This window comes from Tilletiaria anomala, assembly GCF_000711695.1.
Source record: "Tilletiaria anomala UBC 951 chromosome Unknown K437scaffold_136, whole genome shotgun sequence".
NCBI classification, from domain to species: domain Eukaryota; kingdom Fungi; phylum Basidiomycota; class Exobasidiomycetes; order Georgefischeriales; family Tilletiariaceae; genus Tilletiaria; species Tilletiaria anomala.
Window position 1 is genome coordinate 1 of NW_013546886.1, and position 24968 is coordinate 24968.

At 53.6% G+C, this 24968-nt stretch overlaps 6 protein-coding genes across 6 annotated transcripts; 3 read left to right on the plus strand and 3 right to left on the minus strand.

The window, feature by feature from the left end:
• The first annotated feature begins 5081 nt into the window (after window positions 1–5081).
• Window positions 5082–10346, plus strand: K437DRAFT_240606 (P-loop containing nucleoside triphosphate hydrolase protein). Its single transcript, XM_013384955.1, has 5 exons — window positions 5082–6657; window positions 6729–6823; window positions 6888–7118; window positions 7191–9975; window positions 10051–10346. The coding sequence occupies exons 1-5, from the start codon at window positions 5276–5278 to the stop codon at window positions 10298–10300; spliced, it is 4743 nt and encodes a 1580-aa protein (XP_013240409.1). The 5' UTR covers window positions 5082–5275; the 3' UTR covers window positions 10301–10346.
• K437DRAFT_37565 (uncharacterized protein) lies at window positions 10147–12797 on the minus strand. Its single transcript, XM_013384954.1, has 2 exons — window positions 12222–12797; window positions 10147–12155 (listed from the first exon to the last, which is right to left on the minus strand). The coding sequence occupies exons 1-2, from the start codon at window positions 12475–12477 to the stop codon at window positions 10315–10317; spliced, it is 2097 nt and encodes a 698-aa protein (XP_013240408.1). The 5' UTR covers window positions 12478–12797; the 3' UTR covers window positions 10147–10314.
• Window positions 12798–14032: 1235 nt separating this feature from the next.
• Window positions 14033–17023, plus strand: K437DRAFT_291945 (uncharacterized protein; the record flags this gene model as incomplete). Its single annotated transcript, XM_013384956.1, has 8 exons — window positions 14033–14096; window positions 14189–14392; window positions 14462–15105; window positions 15199–15341; window positions 15423–15656; window positions 15714–16041; window positions 16115–16570; window positions 16639–17023. 8 exons carry the CDS (start codon window positions 14033–14035, stop codon window positions 16981–16983), a joined length of 2418 nt encoding a protein of 805 aa, XP_013240410.1. The 3' UTR covers window positions 16984–17023.
• On the minus strand, window positions 16955–17936 carry K437DRAFT_259753 (proteasome maturation factor UMP1). Its single transcript, XM_013384957.1, has 3 exons — window positions 17415–17936; window positions 17234–17327; window positions 16955–17163 (listed from the first exon to the last, which is right to left on the minus strand). Exons 1-3 carry the CDS (start codon window positions 17733–17735, stop codon window positions 17102–17104), a joined length of 477 nt encoding a protein of 158 aa, XP_013240411.1. The 5' UTR covers window positions 17736–17936; the 3' UTR covers window positions 16955–17101.
• A 240-nt stretch (window positions 17937–18176) lies between these two features.
• On the plus strand, window positions 18177–21906 carry K437DRAFT_259755 (antiviral helicase). The gene is made up of 4 exons (XM_013384958.1): window positions 18177–19060; window positions 19151–19241; window positions 19305–21592; window positions 21670–21906. The coding sequence occupies exons 1-4, from the start codon at window positions 18269–18271 to the stop codon at window positions 21850–21852; spliced, it is 3354 nt and encodes a 1117-aa protein (XP_013240412.1). The 5' UTR covers window positions 18177–18268; the 3' UTR covers window positions 21853–21906.
• A 1027-nt stretch (window positions 21907–22933) lies between these two features.
• K437DRAFT_259756 (uncharacterized protein) lies at window positions 22934–24824 on the minus strand. Its single transcript, XM_013384959.1, has 2 exons — window positions 24222–24824; window positions 22934–24130 (listed from the first exon to the last, which is right to left on the minus strand). The coding sequence occupies exons 1-2, from the start codon at window positions 24716–24718 to the stop codon at window positions 23068–23070; spliced, it is 1560 nt and encodes a 519-aa protein (XP_013240413.1). The 5' UTR covers window positions 24719–24824; the 3' UTR covers window positions 22934–23067.
• Between the last annotated feature and the right edge of the window lie 144 nt (window positions 24825–24968).

Genomic DNA, 24968 nt, shown 5'->3' on the forward strand with positions numbered 1-24968 from the left:
TGGAAGTGAAGGTTAAGCCAAAAGTGCCGAGATCGCTGAAGGAGAACATTGCGGATCTGCAAAAAGTGCGAGCGGAACGGGGCTGAACCCTGTCCCCAGGTGCCATTAGAGTGGCGCAGGCACACATATATAGTGCGTAAAGCAACATCAACCCTCCGCTTTGGCGCTCCTTTTCGGTTCTTAAAATTGTTGGCGGTTGACGCTGCTGCCCGTTAAACCATCTTCTCCACTAAGTGCAACTTTTCGTTGCGCTGCTCGGGCCTGGGCGAGTAGACCACTCTAGGAGGTTGGCTTGGTGCACCCAAAGCCAACAGGCAATGACACACCGCCATCACTCTGCTTTTTAGCACTTTCTCGTCGGCGCAATTGTTGCAATTTAGTGCAATTGCGGTGAGGCAATATACGAAAAAGGGGCGACTCCTTTGACGTATTGGCGTTATTGTCTTGCTTTCCATACCTTTTACTAATGTATATGTACGCGCATGCGCATCGGTCCCGAATGGCTGCACAAGATGTTTTCAAATGGGTTGTACTCGTGCATACTGTGCCGATGACAAATACATACCAAGCTAGCAGAGGGACAATGTACCTTTCTGGCAACTGGAGAGAATAGTGAGATATCAGTTCTGATCTGTACGCCTGTCTAACGGTTGGCCCGTGAACCCCCAACCCCTGATATGTAAATGATGGCGAGGAGCTTGAGGTGAATCCTTCATCGGAATTGGCTTCACATCTCCTTTCCACCATGTTCAAACATGACTGCTTATTCATTCCCGTCTGACAGATTCATGCCTTCAGATTTCGGATCAGATTCTACGAATCCTACACATTCTCGCAGACAAGGCTATTCTTTGCCGCAAAAGGGCATTCACCCTTCGGTGAAGGTGAATTCCTTACGGGAATATGACCTGGCAGTGCTGCCCTTGTTCATCAAGCCGGCTGCAATCTGCAAGATGGAAGATGTGAAATGTGAGATGTTAGGCGTGAAACCTGAACAGGCGTGAGTTGCGAGACTGTACTTAGCGTATATCAAATTGATCATGAGGCTGCATCGTGCCGAGCACTTCAGGTATTTAGAGACGGCTTCAAGGACCACTTACTTCTACCAAGACCAGCGAACGGAAACAGATATCAAATGCGTAATGAGGATTTGAATCCATGGTCAGAGGCCCGCTTATGGTGAATATTTTCGCCGATACGTAAGCTCATCATCGCATCAGCCTACTGACTATATGTATACATACATATCCAGACATAGGCGCATGGGCAGGGACTGGTGGGGATGAAGCCGGAAACTTGATTAATTGGGTTAGCTCGATGAGATATCTCGATTCTCAGGTAGAGAGCTCGCACGAAATGCGCCAAACATAAACCCGCGATCCAGCTGATAGAGGACATGCTGGAGCCTGGGCGTCTTACGGCACGGGCAAGCCTGCAGATTTGATGACGCTTGAAGGAGCTGAATCGCTGGAGCTTGAAACCCCACACTTTGCGAGCGAGGCCCACCGCGTGAGACAAGCAAGCGAGTGATGTTGCAAGCAGGCAATAGTCAAAGCCTTGCCTTCAGCGCGTGGCTTACCGCAGCATTGGCGCACTTACGCCAAAGGATAAAGGCGGAAGTGACGGCATGCATGATTCCTGCAGCGTGGCCAGCCGCTGAGCCAGATCCACAGTGGTAACCCAAGCCAGCACCTGTGACGAGACTTTGCTCGAGCGAATGCAAAGCTCAGAAAGTTGAGGAGTTGGTGTAGCAAGAAGAGCATGAGGAGACGGCCAGGAGCGTCGCTGTGTACGAGGGACGTAGTGGGCACAAAGGTCCTTAAGTGGCAGCTTTTCGTTTTGGCTACTGTCATAAAGCAAAGGGAGAGGCACGGAAGGTCACACGTTCAACAAGGTCCATGGATGGAAAGGTAACCCATGTCTTAACTTGTAACATGCAGCAAAAGGGAGTGCATGCAGTCAGAACAGCTCAAGCCAATCGCCCACAGGATGCTGGAAACAGAGTTAGGTGGACACCGCTTCGTGACATAATTGTATCGTGAAGGTACCAATGCTTCTGGATTCCATCAAGCCAATGATCAGTCCAACCCGTCTTGTTTTTGGGAGCGTTCCTCTTCACTGGCCGAACACTACCCTCTGTAGTCGCACCGCGAGCAGAAACTTGATTTAGCGCAGAAGGTACTTGCGCCTTCTTGCTCACACCCGTGCCGATGAGCATGATGCTGGATGAAGTGCTCACCTAATGAGGACGGTACGAGGCAGTACGCGTGCGTGTGCTCGGCATGGCTCTAACAAGACTGGGTTGCATATGGAGCCTTGAACCGACAAGCTAAGCCACCGATCTGTGAGGATCCAGCAGATTCTAGCCTCCTGCACCTACCATTAAAGAGGTTCCCCGTTTGGACGGCTTGAGATCTAGGGATGGAAGTCAGAGCGAGAAATGCAAAGGTGAGCTTGGGGGAGGCCGATGCAACCGATGCTCATCTTGTGCATTGCGTTTATCACCTACAAGCATGTGCAAATGCGCTTATGGCCTCCTAGGGATTACTGTACAGGTCATGTTAGCAACCTAAAAACGTAATCAACGCTTCATGTCAAACTGGCGCTCGCAAAGAGGCCAGAGATGCCTACTTCCTTCCATTCAAGGCGCGAAAGCTAGACATTTCTCTGCTTCAAGTCTGAGGGCTCGGAAATGATTACGAAGTACATGCATTATCTATTCAGGTCGGCCTATACTGCAGCAAGCATTTGAGACTCATCTTACTCTCGGTGCTACACCCTCATGAACTATAGGAGCTTACCCTTGTCACCACATGCTTTCCTATAACACCTCCTACAATATGGCTATGATGACATCCATCAATTCCACATATAAAGTTGCCTTGAACATCATGCACAAGTTTCAACGTTCAGCTTCAACAATCGATTCGTGATACTTTCTTACTTTGCGCGCCCAATCCCTCTACTCACAACGTCATCAACACCATCTCGGGGGGGGGGGGGAGTGGGGGCATAGTGTCACAGTAGAAGGATATTTAGCTGATGATGTCTATCACCAATAGGGATTAGTAAGCTCTTCATTGACGTAAATGGGCGTTAGCACCGTTTTTGCTGCTGATATATTTTTTTCTAGCCATACAGCGAAACACATGATCAACAGACTGAAACCTTTCACACGTGTCTGAGCGTTACTTGCACCATCACCTGTAAAGATTTTGAGTCTGTTTTCAGAGTTAGGAGGATAGGCATCTCCGACGGTACGTTGTAAGAATCAGTATCATTCATACACGTTTCAAGCCTTTCTTGCCATTTGGGCTTCCAGCCCTTTCCACGGTGAGCGATCATCCTGAATCCAACTAGCACGATCAGTCTTGGTGCCAATTGATCCATCATGTCATGCGTCGCTGAAGGGCTAAATGTCAGCGAAACACCATGTTCGGGCGCAGACCACAGCGTAAGATATCACCAGCAGACCGTCGGTAGTCACCAAGAGCGACTGTCAGAGCGTTTGGCCGCAGCAGCAAGTGTAGCCAACACAGCGCGTTCAGCTTCCATCAACCGACATCGCTGTTCAACGTGCGTGTCCAACGCCCCTCTCGTATCGCATGAACAGTTGTCACATGCAGGTCATCGCATTCTCTCAGTGTATCTATTCCCACGAATTCACGGCAGCGTCTGTTCAGAAAGTGATTCGCAACTGATCGTGCTGCTTCCGGCACTATGTTATCTGAAAGTCTTGCCCTGCTGGCCCAAAAAGCAAGCTACGGAGACATTTGAGTTCGTCCCCTCCGTAGATCTGTTCGCCATATCCGTGATCTTCAAGGTGTTCTGGGATGCCGTCTCCCGGGAAAACAAATTGGAAGGCATTTATGTTGAACATGCCGAAGGTTCCGACACAGTGCCGTTGCGTCTCTCTGACATAAGTACTTCGTGCTGAAGTAGTTGTTCCCAGGGCTTTTTACGTTCACCGCCAAGCCATGCTTTACGAAGGCACAAAGTACCGAGCTCTACGACCATAAGAAGCGATTCGTCGAAGGTTCGACGAACGATGACATGATTGGTCACCGAATCTGATACCGCAGCTCTTGGACTAACATGCAAAAGTCATTTGCCCACCCAATTGCATCAAGCCATCTCGTCAGAACATGCTGGGGCGCGACAGCAGGTGTGATTCTAGGCCATTCACTGGATCGTCTTCAAGTTTGTGCACTTCTCCGTGTGCCCTTCCAGAATTCGCCATCCCGTCTGTGTGAGTGCATTGGAACTCGCTGAGAATCTAGAGAAGTCTCGCTAGCACCGTGTGTGCGCTTGTTCATGCGCTTGCTACTGCGTGAAGGTGATCAGCGAGACATCAACAGAGGACAGTTATGCGGCTTTCATTTTACCAAGCCCATACAGGAATTTCGAGATTGCCCGACTGTTCCTCAACATTGGGACATGTGTAGGGCCTTCTAGTGGTACTTCGGGGAGTTTAAAATTGAGTCATGTTTGTAGCCTCTTTTTTATTCACAACATGGCGCGCTAGAAGCGCCGTCCGCCAGCGAGGAAGCGTACCCTTCTTTGTCGATCTGTTGCTACCCTCTTCTCCCTTCCACATTTTCTTTTGGGTCGCTTTGAAGTAACTGTAGACCAGTATGGAAGCACATGTTTGCTTGTCCAGGCTTGTCTATCCTGATAGGACCCTTACTCATTTCCCGACATACGAGGAGGCAGACAATCAAAGAGCACCTGGGGCACCCGGAAGATGTGTATTCGATGAAGAGTAAGTAAGATTTGGTGCCTCGAAGAGTGACCCGAATCGAACTGAAGATTCTGGGCACCGTCCTCAAGATGTACAATGTGGAAGGAACAGGCTTAGATGCCGTGCAGTTCAACTCAGGAAGGATAGACACTAGTGATGAAGTTAACTGATATAACGTGGATGCTTCGTGTGTAAAAGTTGAGCGGAACGGGCTTGCAGCCCTTATCTAGATCCAAAGCAACAAAATGGCACGAAACTCAACAACTACAGCACGTAAGTGAGACGCGACGCGCCGCGATGAAGCAGCGCGACGCACACAAGCGACTCGTGACGTGAGGTATACAAATCTGACACTTGACGGCTGGGTCGGATGTATGGAATGGGCCAGGCTCTCTTCAAATCAAGGAAGCAGTAACATGCTTGAACTGGATTAGTCGCCTTCGTATCGGGTCTGCTCCAAACCCCTTGCCACATCACATGTGCTTTTCGGCTGCCCCTTGACTGGGTCGGTAGAGCACGAATGCACAAAACAGCATGGATGCAGACGACGAGTTTGGATTCGACGACGCTGACGACGCCATTGCGCAGCTCGCCGACGATGACTTGTTTCTGCCAAAGGCACAGATGGACCGGGTCTTCCATCGACAGTGTCAAAGTGGGGATGCGGTGCAAGACCCGCAACTTGGTCCGGCATCGCTACGTTCGGGGCTCGCAGCCGCCAGTACCTCCATAGCGACCCACCTCCGACGAACTGGCATGGAAAAGGCAGGGACAAGCTCAGAAGACGCCATCCCGCTTTTTCGCGGCGAAGATGAAGAAGATGACCTGAATTCTCGCCCCGGTTCGGGCACGCGGTGCACTCCTGCATTGGGGCGGACAGAAGTAAACGGATCTACAGCGGCGCCGACTGCATTCAAAGTGCCGACTATGGCTGCACGTCCCGGCGTTACTACTGCTCGGAGGGTGCTCAGTGGGCCGGTGGAGTCCAATATCTCAAATGTCCCGCAGACCAACGGTTGGGCCGCGAAGGGCACAACGTCCTCTCACTCAGCCTCTGCCGTGGCGAAGGGAAAGCAGCCTGGTCGGCTCCCTCAGCGAGGGCATGCCGGCGTCGATGTCATCGAAATGGATGACCTTGAAGACGAATTTGACGACTCTTTCTTTCAATATGCCGATGAGGTAGAATTGCGAGCTATGTCCAGCGCGGGAACGCCCAACTCGACTCGCACAAATGGTAGCCACACTGCAGTGGGCCAGAGACGCTCAACACCTGGGGTCTTTCGCCCTCGGCAATCTAGCGGAAGTGGCTCAGGAGCCGAAGGCGGAGGAAACAATGCTACCGGAGGGTTGCGGCAAATGAATCTGTTTGGAAAAGCCATTTCCCACGAGGCGCCGAGTCGACCTGCTGTGCGAGCGCCGGGTCTCCTGGTGCTCTCTGCGAACCGATCCCACTCATCCGGTGCCAATGGCGCTCAAACGAGTACTTCGGCCTCTGGAGGAGCAGGACACGCGGTGGCGACTGGGAGGAGCAGAAGCGGCGGAATTGGTATGGGAGCAAAGAAGTGGGACCGCAACGTTCGTGCCGCCTCGGGTCCTGCGTGGCAACGCCAGCGTGCCCTCGCTAGCGTGGGCGCTGGTAGCCTCGTTGTCAATACTAGCAGCGATGAGCTACAGGAAGATTGGGACGAATCACGTCGTAGTCACCGGCTGGCAGGCGTAGGAATGTACAGCGCTGGTGTGGTGGGCAGAGCGAGTGTTAACCCCCAGCAGCATCAGTTATTAGAGATAGCAAATGCTGGCCCGCCTCTTCCGATGAAAAACAAGATCGACGAGGAAGCTGCCAAGACTTGGATCTACCCGACGAACATGGAAGCCAGAGACTATCAGTACAACATTGTCAGCAAGGCTCTGTTCAAGTGAGTGTCGCGCGATGCTTATGCAGAGGTTGCACGAAGCTGACTGTATACGATGTGTTTCGCACATGCAGCAATGTATTGGTCGCTCTACCGACCGGTCTGGGAAAGACATTCATCGCAGCTGTCGTAATCTTAAATTTTTTTCGCTGGTACCCGCACGGCAAGAGTAAGCACACTTCTGTGCTGCAGAGCCTTGTTCTGGGTGTGCTGACGAATCGCCACACTTACAGTCATCTTCGTTGCACCAACGCGACCGCTGGTCGGACAACAGCAGATGGCTTGCCACGGAATCTGTGGGCTACCTTGGGACGTAGCGATTGAGCTCACGGGCGAGACAAGGAGCTCGATACGCGAAGAAGACTGGAAGGCGAAACGCATTTTCTACATGACACCGCAGACGCTCAACAACGATCTCGAAAAAGGCAATTGCGATGCCAGAGACGTGGTGTGCATTGTGATTGGTGAGCCTTTAGATATGTTTCGTCATGACTAGATGGTTGTATGCTGAATGCGCCTTGTGTTCCTTTCTGCAGACGAGGCGCATCGTGCGACTGGCCGTTTCGCATACACCACCATCATGCAGCTCTTGATGGCTCGCAACCCGTACTTCCGCGTGTTAGCGCTGTCTGCCACTCCAGGCAAGGATTCTGAGCACGTACAAATGGTGATTGACAATTTGCACATCAACGCGATCGAGATTCGCACGGACGATGCCATCGACATTCGCCGCTACGTCCACCGCAAGAGCGAGTCTGTCGTACGCGTTGCGCGAGATCCCGTAATCGAGAGCCTGAAAGACAAATGGGCGAGTCTGATGGAGAAGAATTATCTCAAAGCGATCAAAAGCTTCCAACTGCTGCGTGGTGATCAGAAGGCAGAGACGATCAAGCCGTATACATTGCAGTCGCTTCAGCGCACCGCGCACGACGTCCTCAAAGCCAAACCCTACTTGCGCAAGACGATTGCCGGAGCACAACAGATGGCATTCGCCATGAGCTTTCTGCTTGACTCGTCTGCCATGATCTTCCGTGATCGCGTACTCGCCATCTGTGACGGCGACGGAAAAGGTGGCTCGGGCTCGAGCAAATCGGCAATCAATCGTGGCCTCGCCGAAGTACAGGATATCCTTACAGAGGTCAACTCTCTCAAGGTCAACGACAAATTTTATCGGCACCCCAAGATGGATATGCTACGCGAGATCCTCGAGCAACATTTCAACGAAGACGAGATTGCTGCTTTACAAGATCAGGATCAAGCAGAAGCCTCAGGAAACAAGGTATCTCACATGCGGACACGTGCGATGGTTTTCTGTTCGTCACGTGAATGCGTCGAAGAGATTGTTGCCAACCTCAACTCGGTCAACATGGACGCCTGCCGCTTTGTTGGTCAGCAAGCTGATCGTAACGGCAGCAGAGGAATGGGTCAAGCAGAGCAAAAGCAAGTAATCAGGGATTTCAAGGAGGGCAAGTACCGAGTGCTCGTAGCGACATCGATCGGTGAAGAAGGCCTCGACATTGGCGAGATTGACTTGATCGTGTGCTACGACGCCACCTCAGATCCCGTGCGCATGCTACAGCGCGTCGGAAGAACAGGACGCAAGAGAGACGGTAAAGTTGTGCTCCTCGTGACTGAAGGAAGGGACGATTTCAAGCACGAGAATGCGCGCGAGAAGCACGGGAATGTCCTCAAGAGTATCACGAATGGCAAATATGAGCTCTATGATGATGTTGAGCGCATGGTGCCACCCCATATACATCCAGCGGTCGAAAAGAAGGCGGTTCCACAGCCAGAATTCGACACATCAATGATATCCAACGGCCGTTCTCGATCGTCAAGAACTGCCGCGAGTAGCAAGAAGGGGAAGAAGATGAAAGACCCCATGCGCGGTGTACCTGAAGATGATTTTGCTGGATTCTCAAAGGCTTCTGAGCTTGGTAACAGGCCGAGCATGAAGGGGCAAAAGCGTTCATCTGGCATGCTTTCGGACGACACATCCGATGATGACATCCTCTGTGGACGACGCGCACCGGCCAACGGGCATGGCACTGCCACACGAGATGCAGACTCTGAGGAAGAACAACATGACACGCTTTCTACTGACCTAGCGCTCGTACTCGATGACAACTCGGATGATGATCTCCTCACTGGTTTCAGCACAGTGAATCAAATCTTAGCCCGTGCTCCCCGTCGCGATAAGAGCACTGGTGCAGCGCGTACAGGGAAAGCCGGAGTTACTCAAGTCGGCAGGTCCAGCACATCAATTAATACGAGCCTGAAGAATACAAGGAACAACCATGCCTTAGCTCGTGCACAGCCAGCTGCGAAGAGGCCAGCTACTGTTCGATCGGCTGTACAGCCAAAGGGCTTGGCACGCGGTGGCCACCAATCTGCTTGCGTCGCCCCCACCACGGCGAGTCCTACATTCAATGGCCCTCCGATGGGCAGGGTGCACCCACTTCTTGCTCAATTCCTCCAGAAGGAGAATGGCGTAGATGACCCTGCACCCTCTAAACCGGAAGCGGGTAAAGTACAAGAGAAGAGAATGGGAAACGAAAGACATGCTGCAAAACCCTTATCCGCATCGAATGCTCCACTTCAGCACATTGATTTGAACGTCATCAAGCCCAGCGCGGCTGCGGAGAGGGAGCCTGACTCTGACACGAGTTCCCAGCCATGGTCCCAGAAGCCGCTGGCCATCGCCACATCGATTCCTCAAAACTCCATATTCACTTCACAATCAGACGAAGAACCACTTGCTGCCACTGCATCGAAGCGTAGCTTAAACAAAGGCGTTCAAAATGATGCCGATCTGTCGGACGTCCCTCTGAGCAAGGTCAAGCCAAGAGCGCCCTCGCCTCACGGACCAATTTCTAGTGATTTGAGGCAGGTCAGTGCCGCACACGATATGCAGAAGGCGAGGGATCATCCAGGGTCATATGAAGAAGAGATCGATACTTCGCCTTTGATTGTCAGGAAGCGGGGGCAAAAAAGAGGACCGCACATCCTCGCGCAAAACAGCTCATCGCCACCACACAAGAAGCAGGTAGTGTCGATCCCCGAAACACCACCAGCGGTTGCTCCGCGAAAGCGTAAGCAAGCAAAGCGCAAGATTCGCAACTCGCCGCGATCGAGAATGCTATTCCAGTATGAGGCTGACCGCAGCACAGATGAAGAGCAGCATGGCGAGAGCGATGAAGACGACGAAGGCATCAATACCGATTCTGACAGCGATGACGACCGGCGGGCTGTTGGAGCCTTCGAAGCAACGCAAGCTCCTGCGGGGTACAACCAGCAGGCTATCTACATGCAGTCATTGCTGTGAGTAGAAGCTTGTAGCTTGCAGCTTGACGCATACGCAACAGTCACCTGATGCTTTAGGTGGTGCTGTTGCAGATCACAAGAAGCGCCGACACCTTTTAGAGGCGGCCGGTCGGCAGCGAATCTATTCCCCGGCATTGGGGGACGCTTTGGCGAGAAGGGCGATGGAGGTACAGGCATCAGCAAAGCGAGGAGGCCTGTGATGCTTTCCTCTGACGCTGCTGCACAAGATGATGACCATTACTCGATGGACAGCTTCGTTGTCGATGAGGATGTCCTTGAGTATGAAGATGGGTACAATGGTCAAGATGACAGCGAGCTGTAGTCCAAAGATTGATATCAGGGCTGCATAGCGCTTGCCATTATGCCACGCTCCAGATCGTCCAATGCTTCTGTGACTGCTGCTAATGAGGTACCTCTATCGGCAAAGCCAATTTTGATCTGTGTGCTAGCCTGACGCAGATTGGCCCTTGCAAATTGGGCGGCTTCCAAACATGTCCTGGGTAAACCCGGAAGGGATGGAACTGTGCCAAAGTATTGCGCGAGATTCTTCGGAGGCGTGAGATTCCGTTCTTGCGGACGTAGAGCTGCCTCGTTCATGACTAGGCGACCGACTGCAGCGAAGGCGAGGGCCTTTGCGGGATGGCCGTCTGCAAAGATTGACCCATTTCCCACCTGCATTCCTTGTATCTGGAGCATGCCCGCGTAGATGGCTGTGTCGTAGCTTGCAGATTGCTGTTGAAGAGCTTTGGATTGTGAAGCACGGACCTCCACACTGTTTGCCTTTTCGATGGCTGCAAGATGAAGGAGGCGCAACATGGGAAAGAGTGGGAAAGCCGCGGGCGGAAGATGTCTGCGCAGCGTCGGTAGCAAAGTAAGCATCGCCAGCGTGGACCCGGGGTTATGCTGAGCGAAAGCCCGTTCAGCAGCCATCCACTGCTCTGCACCTGACAGGCGCAGTTTTTGTAGGGGCTCGAGGTCGATCGTCTGCATTTTTCGGCAAGCTTGACATATGATGCGCAAGATTCCTGCGATGCTTTCCTTCGGGTCAGGTCTCGGTAGAGCGACCCATCCTTTGCAATCCTTTATTTGACAAAGTGCAGCATCGCGCGGATCCTGCCAAAGCCCCTCCAGATCAAGAGTCGAGCCATCTCGCATTGCCTTGATCTGCGCCTTTTCGGTTTTGCGGCATTTCTTACACATTGCACAATCGCATTTGAATGAATAGCTGCGCATCAGCGTCTCTTCGCGTCGATGCAATGGCTCGGAAAGATCGAGATAGCTGGTCAGAATCTCGTCGCCCGGATTGAGATCTTTGATCACATTGATGTGCAGACAGCGCATGCGATCTTGCGATTGAGAAGCTGGAAGGTTAGCATTCGGACCCCATGGAAAGACAACAACTGCATTAGGGATGCAACTGCTGTTCAGCAGGGCAGCAGTCGGACAGATCGATATCCCACAGGGATCCAGGTCGCCCCGCGCGGCCGTGAAAGCATTGCTCGTGTACTTGCACACGAAGTCAAGCACATCTTGAGCATTGGCGAAACCATATCCAGTGAGATCGCTTGGAAGGCTTTCGTGCGAGACCAAAGCTCTGGAGTTTGACGGTTGCCGGTCCTCAATTCCAGAAGCGCAGCCTAGGAAGAAAGCAAAGCGAGCTGCTAGCTTCCCAGCTTCTTGTAGCTGTTCGAGCGACATGAGCTGTCTGGGTGAGAACTGATCTTTCACCTGTCTCCACGCTTGCTTTGATATTCGCGATTTGGACCAAACAAGCCGTGCTAAGATTCGAATCGCAGCACCCGGGTCTTTAGCATCATCGGTGTTCCTGTCGTGCGTTTTAGCAACAGCTTCCATCGGAGTATCTTTCCCTACGGCCATTGCAAATCTCTCCGCATTCTCTTCTTCGGGATGATCTTCAGCGTCCTTGCGAGCTTGCTCCTCCGCCATGCGCCGACGCTTCGTGTACTCCTGCAAAGCTGTGCACTCGAGCTTGTGATCGGGCCAGTCTGCACGCTGGCATTCTGTGTCACAATAACGCATCATCCGACATCGCGAGCATCGCATCGCATCTGTTGCATTGGCTAGTTTAAGAATTTTGAGGCATGCGGAGCACACGTATCGAAGGCATTCCTCAGATGGCACCGTAGCATGCGGTCGTAATCTGAGTAGATTTGTGCCTAATAGCCACCGGGAGTAAGCTTCGGGCGACAAGTTTGGGAGCGCGATTTAACACAACAACTCACCTCTTTTGCATACTCGTCCATCCTTGGGCTGCCAGTAGAGCCCGCGACCGTGCTTGCTCGTCCACCGCACTTCTATGTCGGGATTCTCTTCAAGCGCATGGGGTATGCTGAGAGCGTGCGGTGCGGAAGGATCTTCGATGGGAGCTGCCCCCGCCACGTCGGCAGGCGGACCAGCTTCCTCAGTGGTACCGTTGAAAGTAAGCGCCGCTGGCTTGCGCGCTTCGCGCCGCTTCTTCAGGTCTGCGAATGAGCTCATGGACCATGCGGTAGCTCCATTCCATTCACATCGAACTTGAATAGACGGAACCGCTTGCCCTTGATTCAACTGTGTGCGTCCGCTTTGAGGCAGGCGCCAATTTCGTTGGGCGTGCGTAACGCAGCGTCCAAGAAGGAATCTAGCTGTGGGCAAAGATAATGGTCTCGACAATGCACAAGCAACATCAGAAAAACCCGCACCGCGTGCATCCAGAAAAGAAGGTTATTAGACTGGATGACGCGAACCTGCAAGGGTGGAACGCGTCGAGGAGACCTTATGGAACGTGTAGCAGTCACGTGATGCAGCTGACAATGGCGCTGTTATTCAACATACCACACTGCACGAAGTGCAATTCTACTATACCCGGGCCCCAAGGGTCGAGCAGCTAAGCAGTGGGTATGGCAGCGGCAGTGACGCGCCTGGCAGCGTCGGACTAGACAGGTTTTGCGTCTGAGAAGACGTTCAGCACGGTCAGTACATATCTTCGAAATGGCCACAGCCACTTCTAGGAAGAGGACGGGTTTACCGGAACACATTCACTGTCTTGACATTCACTCTCTTGGCACTCTGCCGTTGAATCAAGCGGCGGCAGAACATTTGTCAACGCCACTGGAGCCTGATCTATACATCGGCCATCACCCCGTTATTTCCGGCACCACAACTGTAAGACGACGCCCCGCCCCTGGGTTTGCTAAGATAGGGCGCTGCACCCTGTAGGTGATACTGGTACATGCCCAACCTTCTGCGCATTGATCATGCGACATCGTCCACATGGTTCGGCTGTCTGCGCAAGGCCGGCGGTGGACAACCGGACGATCTGGACGATGTTGAGGTGTTAGTTTTGTCTGCGGACAACTCCAAAGTTGTTGCACCGATGGTGCGCGATCCGCGTAAGCCAGCCTGCTGCTCGCGCAGTAAAGCTCTTTCCGCCATCCAGCCTACAGACAACCTGCCAAAACAATACGACGGAATTTGTAGGGTTATTGGCAATGTCGGTGCAGACAACTAGAGCAGCAAAGCACTCGCTGAAGCAACCCCCCAATCCTGGCTTCTCGCTGTGGACGACCCTATGAGTGAAATTGCTCATGTGGACAGCCGAAAGACACGCGTCTCACAACTTGCAAGCGCACTGTGACAGGCCCGAACGCAGCTGTCGAACCCTAAGAATGTCACCAGTTTCCTGAGTTGCGCACGAGCCACTCTGTGACGTTGTCCCCCCCTCCTTACCTCGGATTTGCTCGGGTTGTTCTCCATATCGATGCGACTTTGGTTCTTCGTCATGGGATCAGGCGCTCGCAAGGAAAGGCTTGGAAGGTTGATAAAGAAGCAGCCAACTGTCTCCTTTTCAGCTCCTGCCATCAGCATTGTCCCGTCCTCGCCACCGTACCAAGAACAACCGAGAGCACAAACGGCACGGCGACTACACTGCTTCGTGTCGCCCACGTTCCTTTCAAAGGGCTGCGGCGCATACCCATAGCCTCGGTGCTGACGATTCGTGACAGGACCGCACAGGATGCTGGGCAGCATCCTGGACTCGAATCTAAATATCGATAGCATGCCTGTAAATGGTAGAAACCTAAGCGGAAGCAAGAAGGTTGGAAAGCTGCAGATCGCGATTGGTGAGCCTGCAAGGCAGCGTCGCGCATCAGCCCATGCGCTTTTCTAAACGCCGATGGCCATCTTTCCCTGGCTTTTCAACCCTTCAATGCAGACCGCGGCGGAACTTTTACTGATTGTCTCGGCCACATTCCGAACCGGCCTCCGTCCGAAGGGCCCGAGGACATTGTCGTCAAGATCCTCTCCCATGATCCCGAGAACTACAAAGATGCACCTAGAGAAGGCGTCAGGCGTATCCTGGAGATCGCAACGGGGCACAAAATCAGCAGAGATGAGAGAATCGAAACGGGCGGGATTGGTGGGTAGTAGGAAGAGGTCCTCTCCGCGCAAAGTTACGGCTTTTCACATGCCTTACTATGTTGTGCAGACTACATCCGTCTCAGCACAACCGTGGCGACGAACGCCCTGCTGGAGCGGAAAGGCGAGAAGCACGCTCTGATCACAACGAAAGGGTTCAAAGACATTGTACAGATCGGCAACCAATCGCGACCGCGCATCTTCGACCTGGCGATTCGGAAACCCGAAGTGCTCTACTCTGCGGTCGTAGAAGTCGACGAACGCGTCACGCTTGTTGGGTATACATCTGATCCGAAGTATCGCGAGCACAGAGTTGAATTTGGTGACTCCAGCAACTGCGGCAGTACAGATGCCGACAGAGATAGCCAAAACAGTGCTCGTCAGTACAACACGTGCATCACGCGACCTTATGCAGCGCCAGATGGCCCGCCGTCGATACCAGTCTGGGATCCCTCTGGCCAAAGACCGTCTTACGTCGCGCCGCGGATCGTGGAGGGCGTCTCGGGCGAGGCAGTAGCCATCCTCAAAGAGCCAGAGGTTGACGCGCTCCGGAAGGATTTGCAGCTGCTTTACGACGATGGCTATCGCAGCGCGGCAGTGGTGCTGATACACAGCTTCACATACCCCCGGCATGAGGAGATCGTCGAGCGCGTAGCCAAAGAAATCGGTTTCAAGCACGTGTCGGTTAGTAGCAGGTTGATGCCCATGATCAAGGTGAGGCGGGAGAGCTGTCGACTATGAAGCATTTGTACATTCTTCATGAGGGTTGACAAAGGTCCCGCCATTGTTGCGATACGGCGGCTCCAGATGGTCCCCCGTGGCACGTCGAGCACTGCAGATGCATACTTGACTCCGGTCTTGCAGGCCTACATCGACTCCTTCTTTGACGGCTTTGAAGAATCGCTACGTAATGGAAAGGCAGGCACCCGCGTTGAGTTCATGATGAGCGAGTGAGTGTTGAATTTAATTGGACGAATGCACGCGCGAAGGAATGGAAGCTGATGTTCTGTGCACCCTTCGCCCGCGAGTAGCGGTGGATTGGCCTCCGTAGATCATTTCTCAGGCCTCAAGTCCATCATCTCCGGTCCAGCAGGAGGCGTGGTTGGCATGGCTCTGACATCGTACGATGCAAAAGCAGATGGGAGACCCGTTATTGGGCTGGACATGGGTGGCACTTCGACGGATGTCTCCCGCTACGCAGGTAGATACGAACAGACACTTGAGACTACGATGGCAGGAGTGACAATTGAGAGCCCACAGCTGGAGTGAGTATGACTGCCTATGAAGTTCCGAATGGAAGCTTACGCGAAACGATTTTGTAGCGTCAACACTGTCGCATCGGGCGGGTCTTCCCGTCTCTTCTTCCGCAATGGCCTCTTCACTGTGGGACCGGAGTCAGCCTCTGCACACCCGGGCCCCACGTGCTACCGAAAAGGCGGCCCACTGACCATCACCGACGCCAACCTCGTCACGGGTCGCCTCGCCGTTGAGATGTTCCCGCGCATCTTTGGGCCGAACGAGGACCAAGGCTTGGATGAGGGGGCTAGCAAGAAGGGATTCGAGCAGCTCACGAAGGAAATCAACCAAGAGACAGGCAAGGGGATGAGTGTAGATGAGGTCGCTCAGGGGTTCATACGAATCGCCAACGAGGTGTGTGTACCTCCTCTCTCAACGCGCCTTGGACACGATACTGACTCTTCAACCTTTGCTTTGCATCTTGCAGACCATGTGCCGACCCATTCGAGCCCTGACTGAAGCACGAGGCTACTCCGCCTCCAAACATATTCTTTCTTGTTTCGGCGGCGCGGGCGGACAGCACGCCTGCGCGCTGGCACGCTCGCTGGGCATCAAAACGGTCCTCATCCACCAATACAGTTCGATCCTCTCTGCGTACGGCATGGCGCTCGCGGACAGAGTGTTCGAACAGCAGGAGCCGTGCTCGGAGATGTGGGACGGCGCACAGGGTAGTGCGACGACGGCCAGGATCCAGAAGCGGTTTGTGGAGATGGAGCAGCGCGTACGCGGGATACTGAAGGCGCAAGGCTTTGTGGACGAGATGATCAAGACCGAGTTGCTGCTCAATATGAGGTACGATGGCACGGACACGGCGCTCATGACGCTCAAGCCACAAGACGGGTGGGCGTTCGAGAAGGCCTTCGTGACCACTTACAAACAGGAGGTTTGTCGCGGTAGGCCAACTTTGCACGATCAATCACACTGCTGACGCGTCGTGTTGTGAATATACAGTTCGGATTCGTTCTGTCCGACAAGCCAATCATTGTGGACGATATCCGCGTGCGCGGTATCGGACGCTCTTTCGAGTCGCTGGGTGAATCAGTACACGAGGAGCACCAGCGCCTGATCTATCGTCCTGCGACGTGGGCCTTGTCGAAGGCAAATAAGCGCCTGATCTACTTTGACGGTCAGGGTCGCGTCGAGACGCCCATTCTGCGCTTGAAGGATCTTGACGAGGGGGATATGGTCGACGGACCTGTCGTGCTCATCGACGAGACGCAAACCATCCTGCTTGAACCCAAATGCAAAGCACACAAGCTGAGCAAGGCGGTGCTGATTGATGTGTTGTATGATTGAGCCTTTTGAGTTATGATGCCATACTCATGCATAAGACAGTATCCATCGCTCCAGATTGCGGGTCTGCTATTGAGGATTTGCTACAAATACAAATGCATGCATCGAGTACATGCTCGGGCTAGATCTTGTGCTTCTTTTCCATTTGTGCGTGGATGTCGACAATCTCTGAGCCAATCTCAGCTGTGAAGGTGACGCGAACAGGTTCAGCAATCAGTCAAAGATTTACAGAAAGACTGCAGCGCGGACTCACAAGGCAGGAAGTCGACTGGCTCGATGCTCTCGTCTCTCCCGTTTAGAATGTCCAGATGAAAGTTAGACACCTGCCGCGACGGAAAGTGTGGGTTCTATGATGCGGCCGCCGAGGGTGCGTCAGAAAATTTTCTAAGGCGGTTCCATATATGTTCGAATGACTAGCTCTTCTCTCAACTCACGTAAGATGCGATTCGCCTGTCCATCAGCAGCCGTAGCGGCGCTCCGAGGCCATACATGTTCCTCTGCAAATTCAGGTTCAATCGATCTCTCGTCTCATCCCACTGCTCAAGCCTGTTCTGCAACGGGTGTACTCCTCCACCTGCTCCAGAAGAGTTGGAGGCAGTCTCGAATGCTAGTGAACGAGGACCATAGCGCATGGTATCGTGTATACCCTTATGCACCGGGTGCGAGGTCTCGGAGGTGGAGGTGGAGGTCGCGGCCGCATGCGCGGTCGGGACTATGGCATAGGGACGATCTGGCTGCTGAGCAGCGGCTGACATGTCTTGAGAAGCCTTCAGGAATCCAAGGGCGGTGCAGAAGAGAGCAAAATGCACATCAGCCCCAGTCGCATCGCTCCAAACGGATATTGGACCTAGAAGGTCTGCGGAAGCGACCGACAAGCACGTACCATGTTCGACGGCGATTCGGGTAATACAGGTCACGAAGAGGCTATGTACGTGTTCACTGAGCCTGTAAGGATGGTCTCCAAAGCGTGTCTCCTTCACCAGTCCGGCTGCAGCTTGGAGAGTGAATAGTGAGTTCTGTATGAGGTCCCCCCAACAAGATCGACTGTCGTCGAGCCACGCAAGCTCTTATGAATGGAGACTCTCTGTTTAGTGAAGACCCGCCTCTCTCGGCCGAGAGAGGTGGGTCTTCACGCTGAATTTTCGATCTTGCTCGCTCTTCCCTTTCTCTCTTTTCTTTTTGGGATACACTTGCAACTTATCATGGTCTAGGTGGTCGCAGGCTGGCTCTCGGGCGTCTTGATACGAAGTGCAAGAAGCAGCGGCGAACGATAGGGGTAGTGTTTGCCATGGATCCTGCCGAATTGTTCGACTTTGGCATACCGTCCAATGGCAATGACGCCAACGGGAGTTTCTCTCATTCACATCAAAGTAACATAAGCATGAGCAGCACGCATTCGACGAAACGACGAGAGCGGTTAAAAGACGGCGAAGACGACGAAGAAAATGAGAGCCAACCAAAGAAAATCGCTAGAACTGACGAACGGAATGGGGTGACCAAGGAAGGGATGGAGGCCGCACAGCCGCCGACTTCCAAAATTGCTGTCACCGATGACTTTACGGCTCAAGGCGAGCAGCAGATCGCTGCCAGTAAAGGGCTGGCCAGCGATCCTGGGAAATCGAAAGTGCCACAAGAAAATGCGTTGGAATCAACCAATGGTGCTTCACCCGCATTACTTGCGGTAGATGAGAAGCTTACTGTCACGCACTCTGTGCGGCATCAAGTCGCCATCCCGCCTGGTTACAATTACACACCTCTCAGTCAGCACATACCTCCAGCTGAGCCAGCAAAGACGTATCCCTTCACCTTGGATCCCTTCCAAGCCACTTCTATTCACTCTATTCAGCGTGGCGAGTCGGTACTCGTGTCCGCTCACACTTCCGCCGGAAAGACGGTCGTGGCGGAGTATGCGATCGCACAGTGCCTGAAGAACGGTCAAAGAGTGGTTTACACATCACCAATCAAGGCGCTGTCGAATCAAAAATATCGCGAGCTGCAGGCGGAGTTTGGGGACGTTGGCCTGATGACTGGCGATGTGACCATCAATCCGAGCGCCAGCTGCTTGGTCATGACTACAGAGGTGGGTGATGAAAGAAGTTGCTATCGAGGCAGGAACTTTCCCGGGCTGATCGCTGACCGCATCCATGCGCTTATGCTGCTGTATGAGCAGATTCTGCGATCTATGCTGTATCGAGGGTCTGAGATCATGCGAGAGGTAGCATGGGTCATTTTTGATGAAATCCACTACATGCGTGACAAGGGTAAGCAGATCCTGCTTTTTGAAAATTGGATGGCAAGCTAACCGATCACTGTCTTCGATTCAGAGCGAGGTGTGGTGTGGGAGGAAACAATTATCCTGCTTCCTCGCCAAGTTCGTTATGTCTTCCTGTCGGCAACCATTCCGAATGCTATGCAATTCGCCGAGTGGATCGCGCAAACACATCAGCAACCATGCCACGTCGTTTACACCGACTTCAGGCCCACACCTCTACAGCACTATCTGTTCCCTGAAGGAGGCGATGGGATACATCTCGTCGTGGATGAGAAGGGCGTGTTCCGAGAGGAGAACTTCCAGAAGGCTATGGGCGCTCTGAGCGACTCTAAAGGCGAAGATCCAGCCAGTGCCAGTTCTGGGAAAGGCAAGAGGAAAGGGCAAACGAAGAAGGGAAAGACCAAGGAGGGGGATCAGTCGTCCGACATCTACAAGATTGTCAAGATGATCATGCTAAAGAACTACAATCCGGTCATCGTGTTTGCCTTCAGCAAGCGGGAATGCGAGGCGCTTGCGCTACAGATGAGCAAGCTCGAATTCAATACGGATGACGAGAAGGAAATGGTGGCGACTGTGTTCAACAATGCGATCGGCGCGTTGAGTGACGAGGACAGGGGCTTGCCGCAGATCGAGCACATCCTTCCACTGTTGCAACGCGGAATCGGTATCCACCACGGTGGCCTTCTTCCAATCCTGAAGGAAGTCATTGAAATCCTCTTCCAGGAGGGCCTCATCAAGGTGCTTTTCGCGACAGAGACCTTTTCCATCGGCCTTAACATGCCCGCCAAGACTGTCGTGTTTACCTCTGTCCGGAAGTGGGACGGCACGGACTTCCGCAATCTCTCCTCCGGCGAATTCATCCAGATGTCTGGGCGTGCAGGTCGCAGAGGTTTGGATGACAGAGGCATTGTCATCATGATGTTTGACGAGAAGCTGGAGCCACATTCTGCAAAAGAAATGGTCAAAGGTGAAGCCGATCGGCTGAACAGTGCCTTCCACCTGGGCTACAACATGGTCCTCAACCTCATGCGCGTGGAAGGAATCTCACCAGAGTACATGCTTGAGCGATGTTTCTATCAATTCCAGAGCGCTGCCAGCATTCCGGGCTTGGAGAAACAGCTGGACAATGCACAGAAAGCGCATGATCGGAGACACATCGCCCACGAGGATTTGATCTCACAGATCTTTGAGCTGAAAGAGCAACTGAGGATTCTCAAATCCGACCAGCAAGCAGTCGTCAGTCACCCCAATTACGCATTGCCGTTCCTGCAACCTGGAAGATTGGTGCACGTCAAGCATGCGGGTATGGACTTCGGCTGGGGCAGCATTGTCTCGTACCAAAAGCGCGCTCCACCCGCGAAAGGCAGGCCGCTCGATCCAAATACATCAGCATCCCAAGGCTATATCGTGGATGTCCTTCTGTATCTCTCAAAAGACGAGGTTACCGCGGATACTGTCAAGGCGGGCAAAGCACGGCCCATCACCGGTGTCCTAGAGACAGGCCCACGGGCTGCGCAGCAGGTAGTCATGAAGCCGTGCACAGAGGAAGGCCAGGGTGAAATGGTCGTCGTTCCTGCGCTTCTATCGACAGTGCAAGAGATCTCCGGCATCCGTATTTTCTTACCGAAGGATCTGCGCCCACTCGAATGTCGCGAACAGGTGCGCAAGAATCTCAAGGAGGTCAAGCGGCGTTTCCCGAGCAAAGTCCCGCTTCTGGACCCTGTCAAGGACATGAAGATCGATGACGATGGCTTCAAGACGCTCCTCGACAAAGTGAGCATGATCGAATCGCGCATCAAAGAGATCTCCGCCAAATTCGACAAAAAGGTGCTGGACGAACTTGAACAGGCTTACGAGGAGAAAATGCAGGATAAGGCAAAGGTCGCAGAGATTGAGCGCAAAGTGACGGCTGCGCGGAATGTCTTGCAACTGGATGAGCTTAAGTGTCGCAAGCGAGTGCTGCGGCGCCTGGGCTTCACGACCGACCAGGATGTCGTTGAGAAGAAGGGCCGTGTGGCGTGCGAGATAAGCACCGGTGACGAACTGATGCTGACGGAGATGATTTTCAACGGCATCTTCAACGACCTCGCTCCGGAGCAATGCGCGGCGCTTTGTAGCTGCTTCGTCTTCAACGAGAAGAGTCAGCACGAAGTTAAGCTAAAGGAGGAGCTTGCAGCGCCATTGCGCGTGCTACAGGAGACTGCGAGGCGGATTGCAAAAGTTTCGAAAGAGAGCAGGTTACCGCTCAATGAGGATGAGTACGTCAAGAGCTTCAAGGTCGAGCTTATGGACGCTGTCATCCAGTGGTGCAGAGGGGCCAAGTTTGCGGACATTTGCAAGGTTTGTGTCATGTCGAATGATTGTCATCTATCCTATGGTTGCTGACATCGCAAACGATACCTTTCGTGACTGCACAGCTCACAGACGTCTTCGAAGGTTCACTCATCAGGGCGTTCAGGCGTCTGCAAGAGCTGCTGCGCCAATTGGTCGAAGCAGCCAAGGCAATCGGCAATGACGAGCTGGAGACCAAGTTCAATCAGAGCTTGGCCATGCTCGAAAGGCAGACTAGCATTATTTTCTCGCCTTCTCTGTATTTGTAACAAGCTATCTTGCGCTGTATTTCATGGATCGCTTACATCTAAAGAGACATGTACTGCCACCCTCAAGTCCCGGCATCTGTAACGAGAAACGTCAGCAGCCTTCCTTTCACTCCATCCCTGGGAACCTTCCACTCACAACCTTTGAAGCCCTGTTCACCGCTAGAGATCCAAGATGTGATCCATCAAGCGTAGAATGAGCCCTCCTGAGGTTTGACACATTCGCCACCGACCTTGTAAGTCCATGTGCCTACCTTAGTTGGGTTGGAGAGTGGGCCTGCGTAGAATCAAAGCTAATTTTCGATGCACGTGAAGCTAGGCGTTGGGCTGGCGTAGCTAATGGTCCTAGTCTTGCTCGCTGGCGCCGAGCTGCCGGGTGGGACGAGGTCCCAGTACCTTACCTTACACTTCCATTCGCATAATGTCTGCCTCGCATCAAACGGTTTGATTCATTCTCCCTTGACGGCCTCAGATGGGACATAGTAGGCCGGCGGGTGAGTTGCCTCAGCACGCGATACCCGCCCATCGTCTCCATCAGTACGGTCTCGTTGGCTCCTTGCGCCGACGTCCAGATCACCTGGATTCAGTCCCCGCATCTCTCCGAGACGGCAGGACGTAAGTAGGTCCACACGTTTTCGATCCGACACCTGCTGGCGGTAGTCTTCATGCTGGCTGAGAAAAGTGTTGTAAGCTGAACTGCTCCGCTGGTCGCTCTGCCTGCCGTTAAGCCAAGCCGCATGCTATGTGGGCAGGGTAGTAGGTGACCGCGGGAAAGATCCCCGGAGGTATCCCTCGATGCAATCATAAGTTGAATGTGCTTGACTGTAAAGCCTCCCGATCCCCTCCTTTCTTTCCTGTTCAATGGCTTGGGTGGTAACAGCAGGCAACTCCGCCATGGTGCGTTAACAGGAAATGACGGGGAAGGCGAATGTCAAAGCACAACTCCATCAGCAAGAAATTTGATTCGCCGACACCATCGTGGATGTAGAAAGACGCCGACAACCGAACCACAACCCGTCTCGTATGGCGGAGAACCAGCATCGCGAAGGGGACTGAAGTCGTAAACGCTTCCGATACATCTGCTGCCAAAGTACCAGTCTCATTCAATAATCTGGAATGTGAATACAATCATACTGTAACCTGGTAGCACCTCGACGAAGTATGGTTAGAGCGTTATGTGGGATGCTCGTCGTTAAGGTATACTCATCCAGCCTCGGATCACGCGTCGTCATCACTGGACCCAGACTCCCACTGAGCATTGTCCATGGCTTGCAGCAGGCCCTGGTGGTGGTAATGGGGCGGCGCCTGATGCACCTGCAGTTGAGCATCTTGCTGTTTCAATCGTTGCCCTGCTCTTGCGGGAGGATAAAGCTCCTGAGAAACGTCTTGAGCGCCGTTTTGCTTGCAGTACTGTGGCCCGAAACGAGCGGGTCGGACGCTGTCGATGGCGATGCACGGCCCAAAGACGTCGCTCGTCTCAGCGGATGGGTCTTTTTCCCCACTGTTCTCCTCGAATGACTGACAAGCAGTACCGGGGCTACTAGCGCGCTCAGCTGCAAATGCAAAGGGAACAGATGATGCGCGTCCAGCTTCAGCGACATAGTCGAGGTTGAGCCTGCGTCGCTTGCAGTTGAAGCCAGGGCAAGGTGGCCTCGCCACACTAGAGTTGCTGAAGCTGCCCGTGCAGCCAGCAGAAATTGACGATGAAATTGAGGTGGATGATGATCTTTCCGGCGGCGGGGCCGTCGAAGATGACAGAATTGTTGATCTGCGGGCTCTATTCACAAAGGCGGAAGATCCCCAGGAGGATGCAGATGCGCGTGATTGGCCGTAAGGTAGGAACGACCATGGTGGCAAGAGTGCTGGGTCTAATTGCTGGCCACCCTGCAGCTGCGTAGGTCTCTCCATCTGAGCTTCTGCTTCTGCTTCTGGCCTGGCCCCGACCGATGATCGTGACCATAAGCATGTCTCCGACCGAGCCGCCCGTGCCTGCTGCGCTGCTGAATACGCCACTTCTCCCTGCGCTCTCTGCATGCGTAGAGCTTCGATCTCCGCTTCGAACAGTCGGATGGGCCTGAAGCGCATGTTGGCACGCGGGTCCAGCGGCTTTCGCCGCCTTGCGTTCTGTGCCGGCGCATGCGCAGGCGCAGCAGGAGCAGGCGCGGAAGCGGGGGGAGGGGCGGTTGCTGCTGCTTCTCCTGGTGGTGCCTGCGCGCTATCGAGCTCTTCTGAGTCCGACTCGCCGCCTTCTGGATCTGGGTAGATGATGCGATGTCCTCGGCTGACAGGGTGGAATTAGGAGCGGAGTATGCGAGCGGGCCGCATTAGTCCTAGTAATTCGACTGGGGTCAGACGACATAAATGAGACTCACAAGACATACGTCATCTTGCCCTTTTCGATGATGGGTGCCTGAACAGGCGGCGAAGCTGCATTGGGAAATCGATGAGAACGAGAGTTTGTAGAGCGTCGACCTCGATTATGCGCTGCACCACGGGCGGGCGCAAAGGGGTTGTTGGGCGAGTCTAGCGGGCCTTGGAGAAGAAAATCGGCCATCGTTTCCATGTGCAAGAGCGGATGGCAGACTTGAGTGCTTGCATCGTCAAGTGGGAGATGTTCCTTGGTCGGTGCGGGCGATGCTACTCGTTGCTCGCCTTGAATCGGTCCGTTTCTTTCTCTTCCCTCTTCTTCGTGGACCAAGATCATCTCATCATTCCCCTCTGCCCTAGAACGAGAGCGAGAACGCGTGCAGGAGCTTGAGCTTAAATCGGAATCAGACCCAGTTGATCGCCGTCGTTTGCGCGACTCGCCGGTCAGGGGAGGGGTCGGCAGGCCGTGCGACGGGCAAGCCTGCTGCTGCTGAGCGTCCATGCTGCTTCTTTTCGGGCCGTGGCGGCGACGAGACTGGATTGGGGATTTGAACGATGTTGCGCGACGGGCTCTTGGAGGCTTGAGTATGAAAGAGGGCCCTCTCAAGGATGCGCGATGTGTGGAGCTGAGATCAGGGTATCTGAAGGATGCATCCATCCATGAAGTGGATGGGATGGGGGATGGGGGTGAGAGAGCGAGAGAGAGGAGCGGAACGGAACGGGCGAGGAGGAAACGCGACGCGACGCGACAC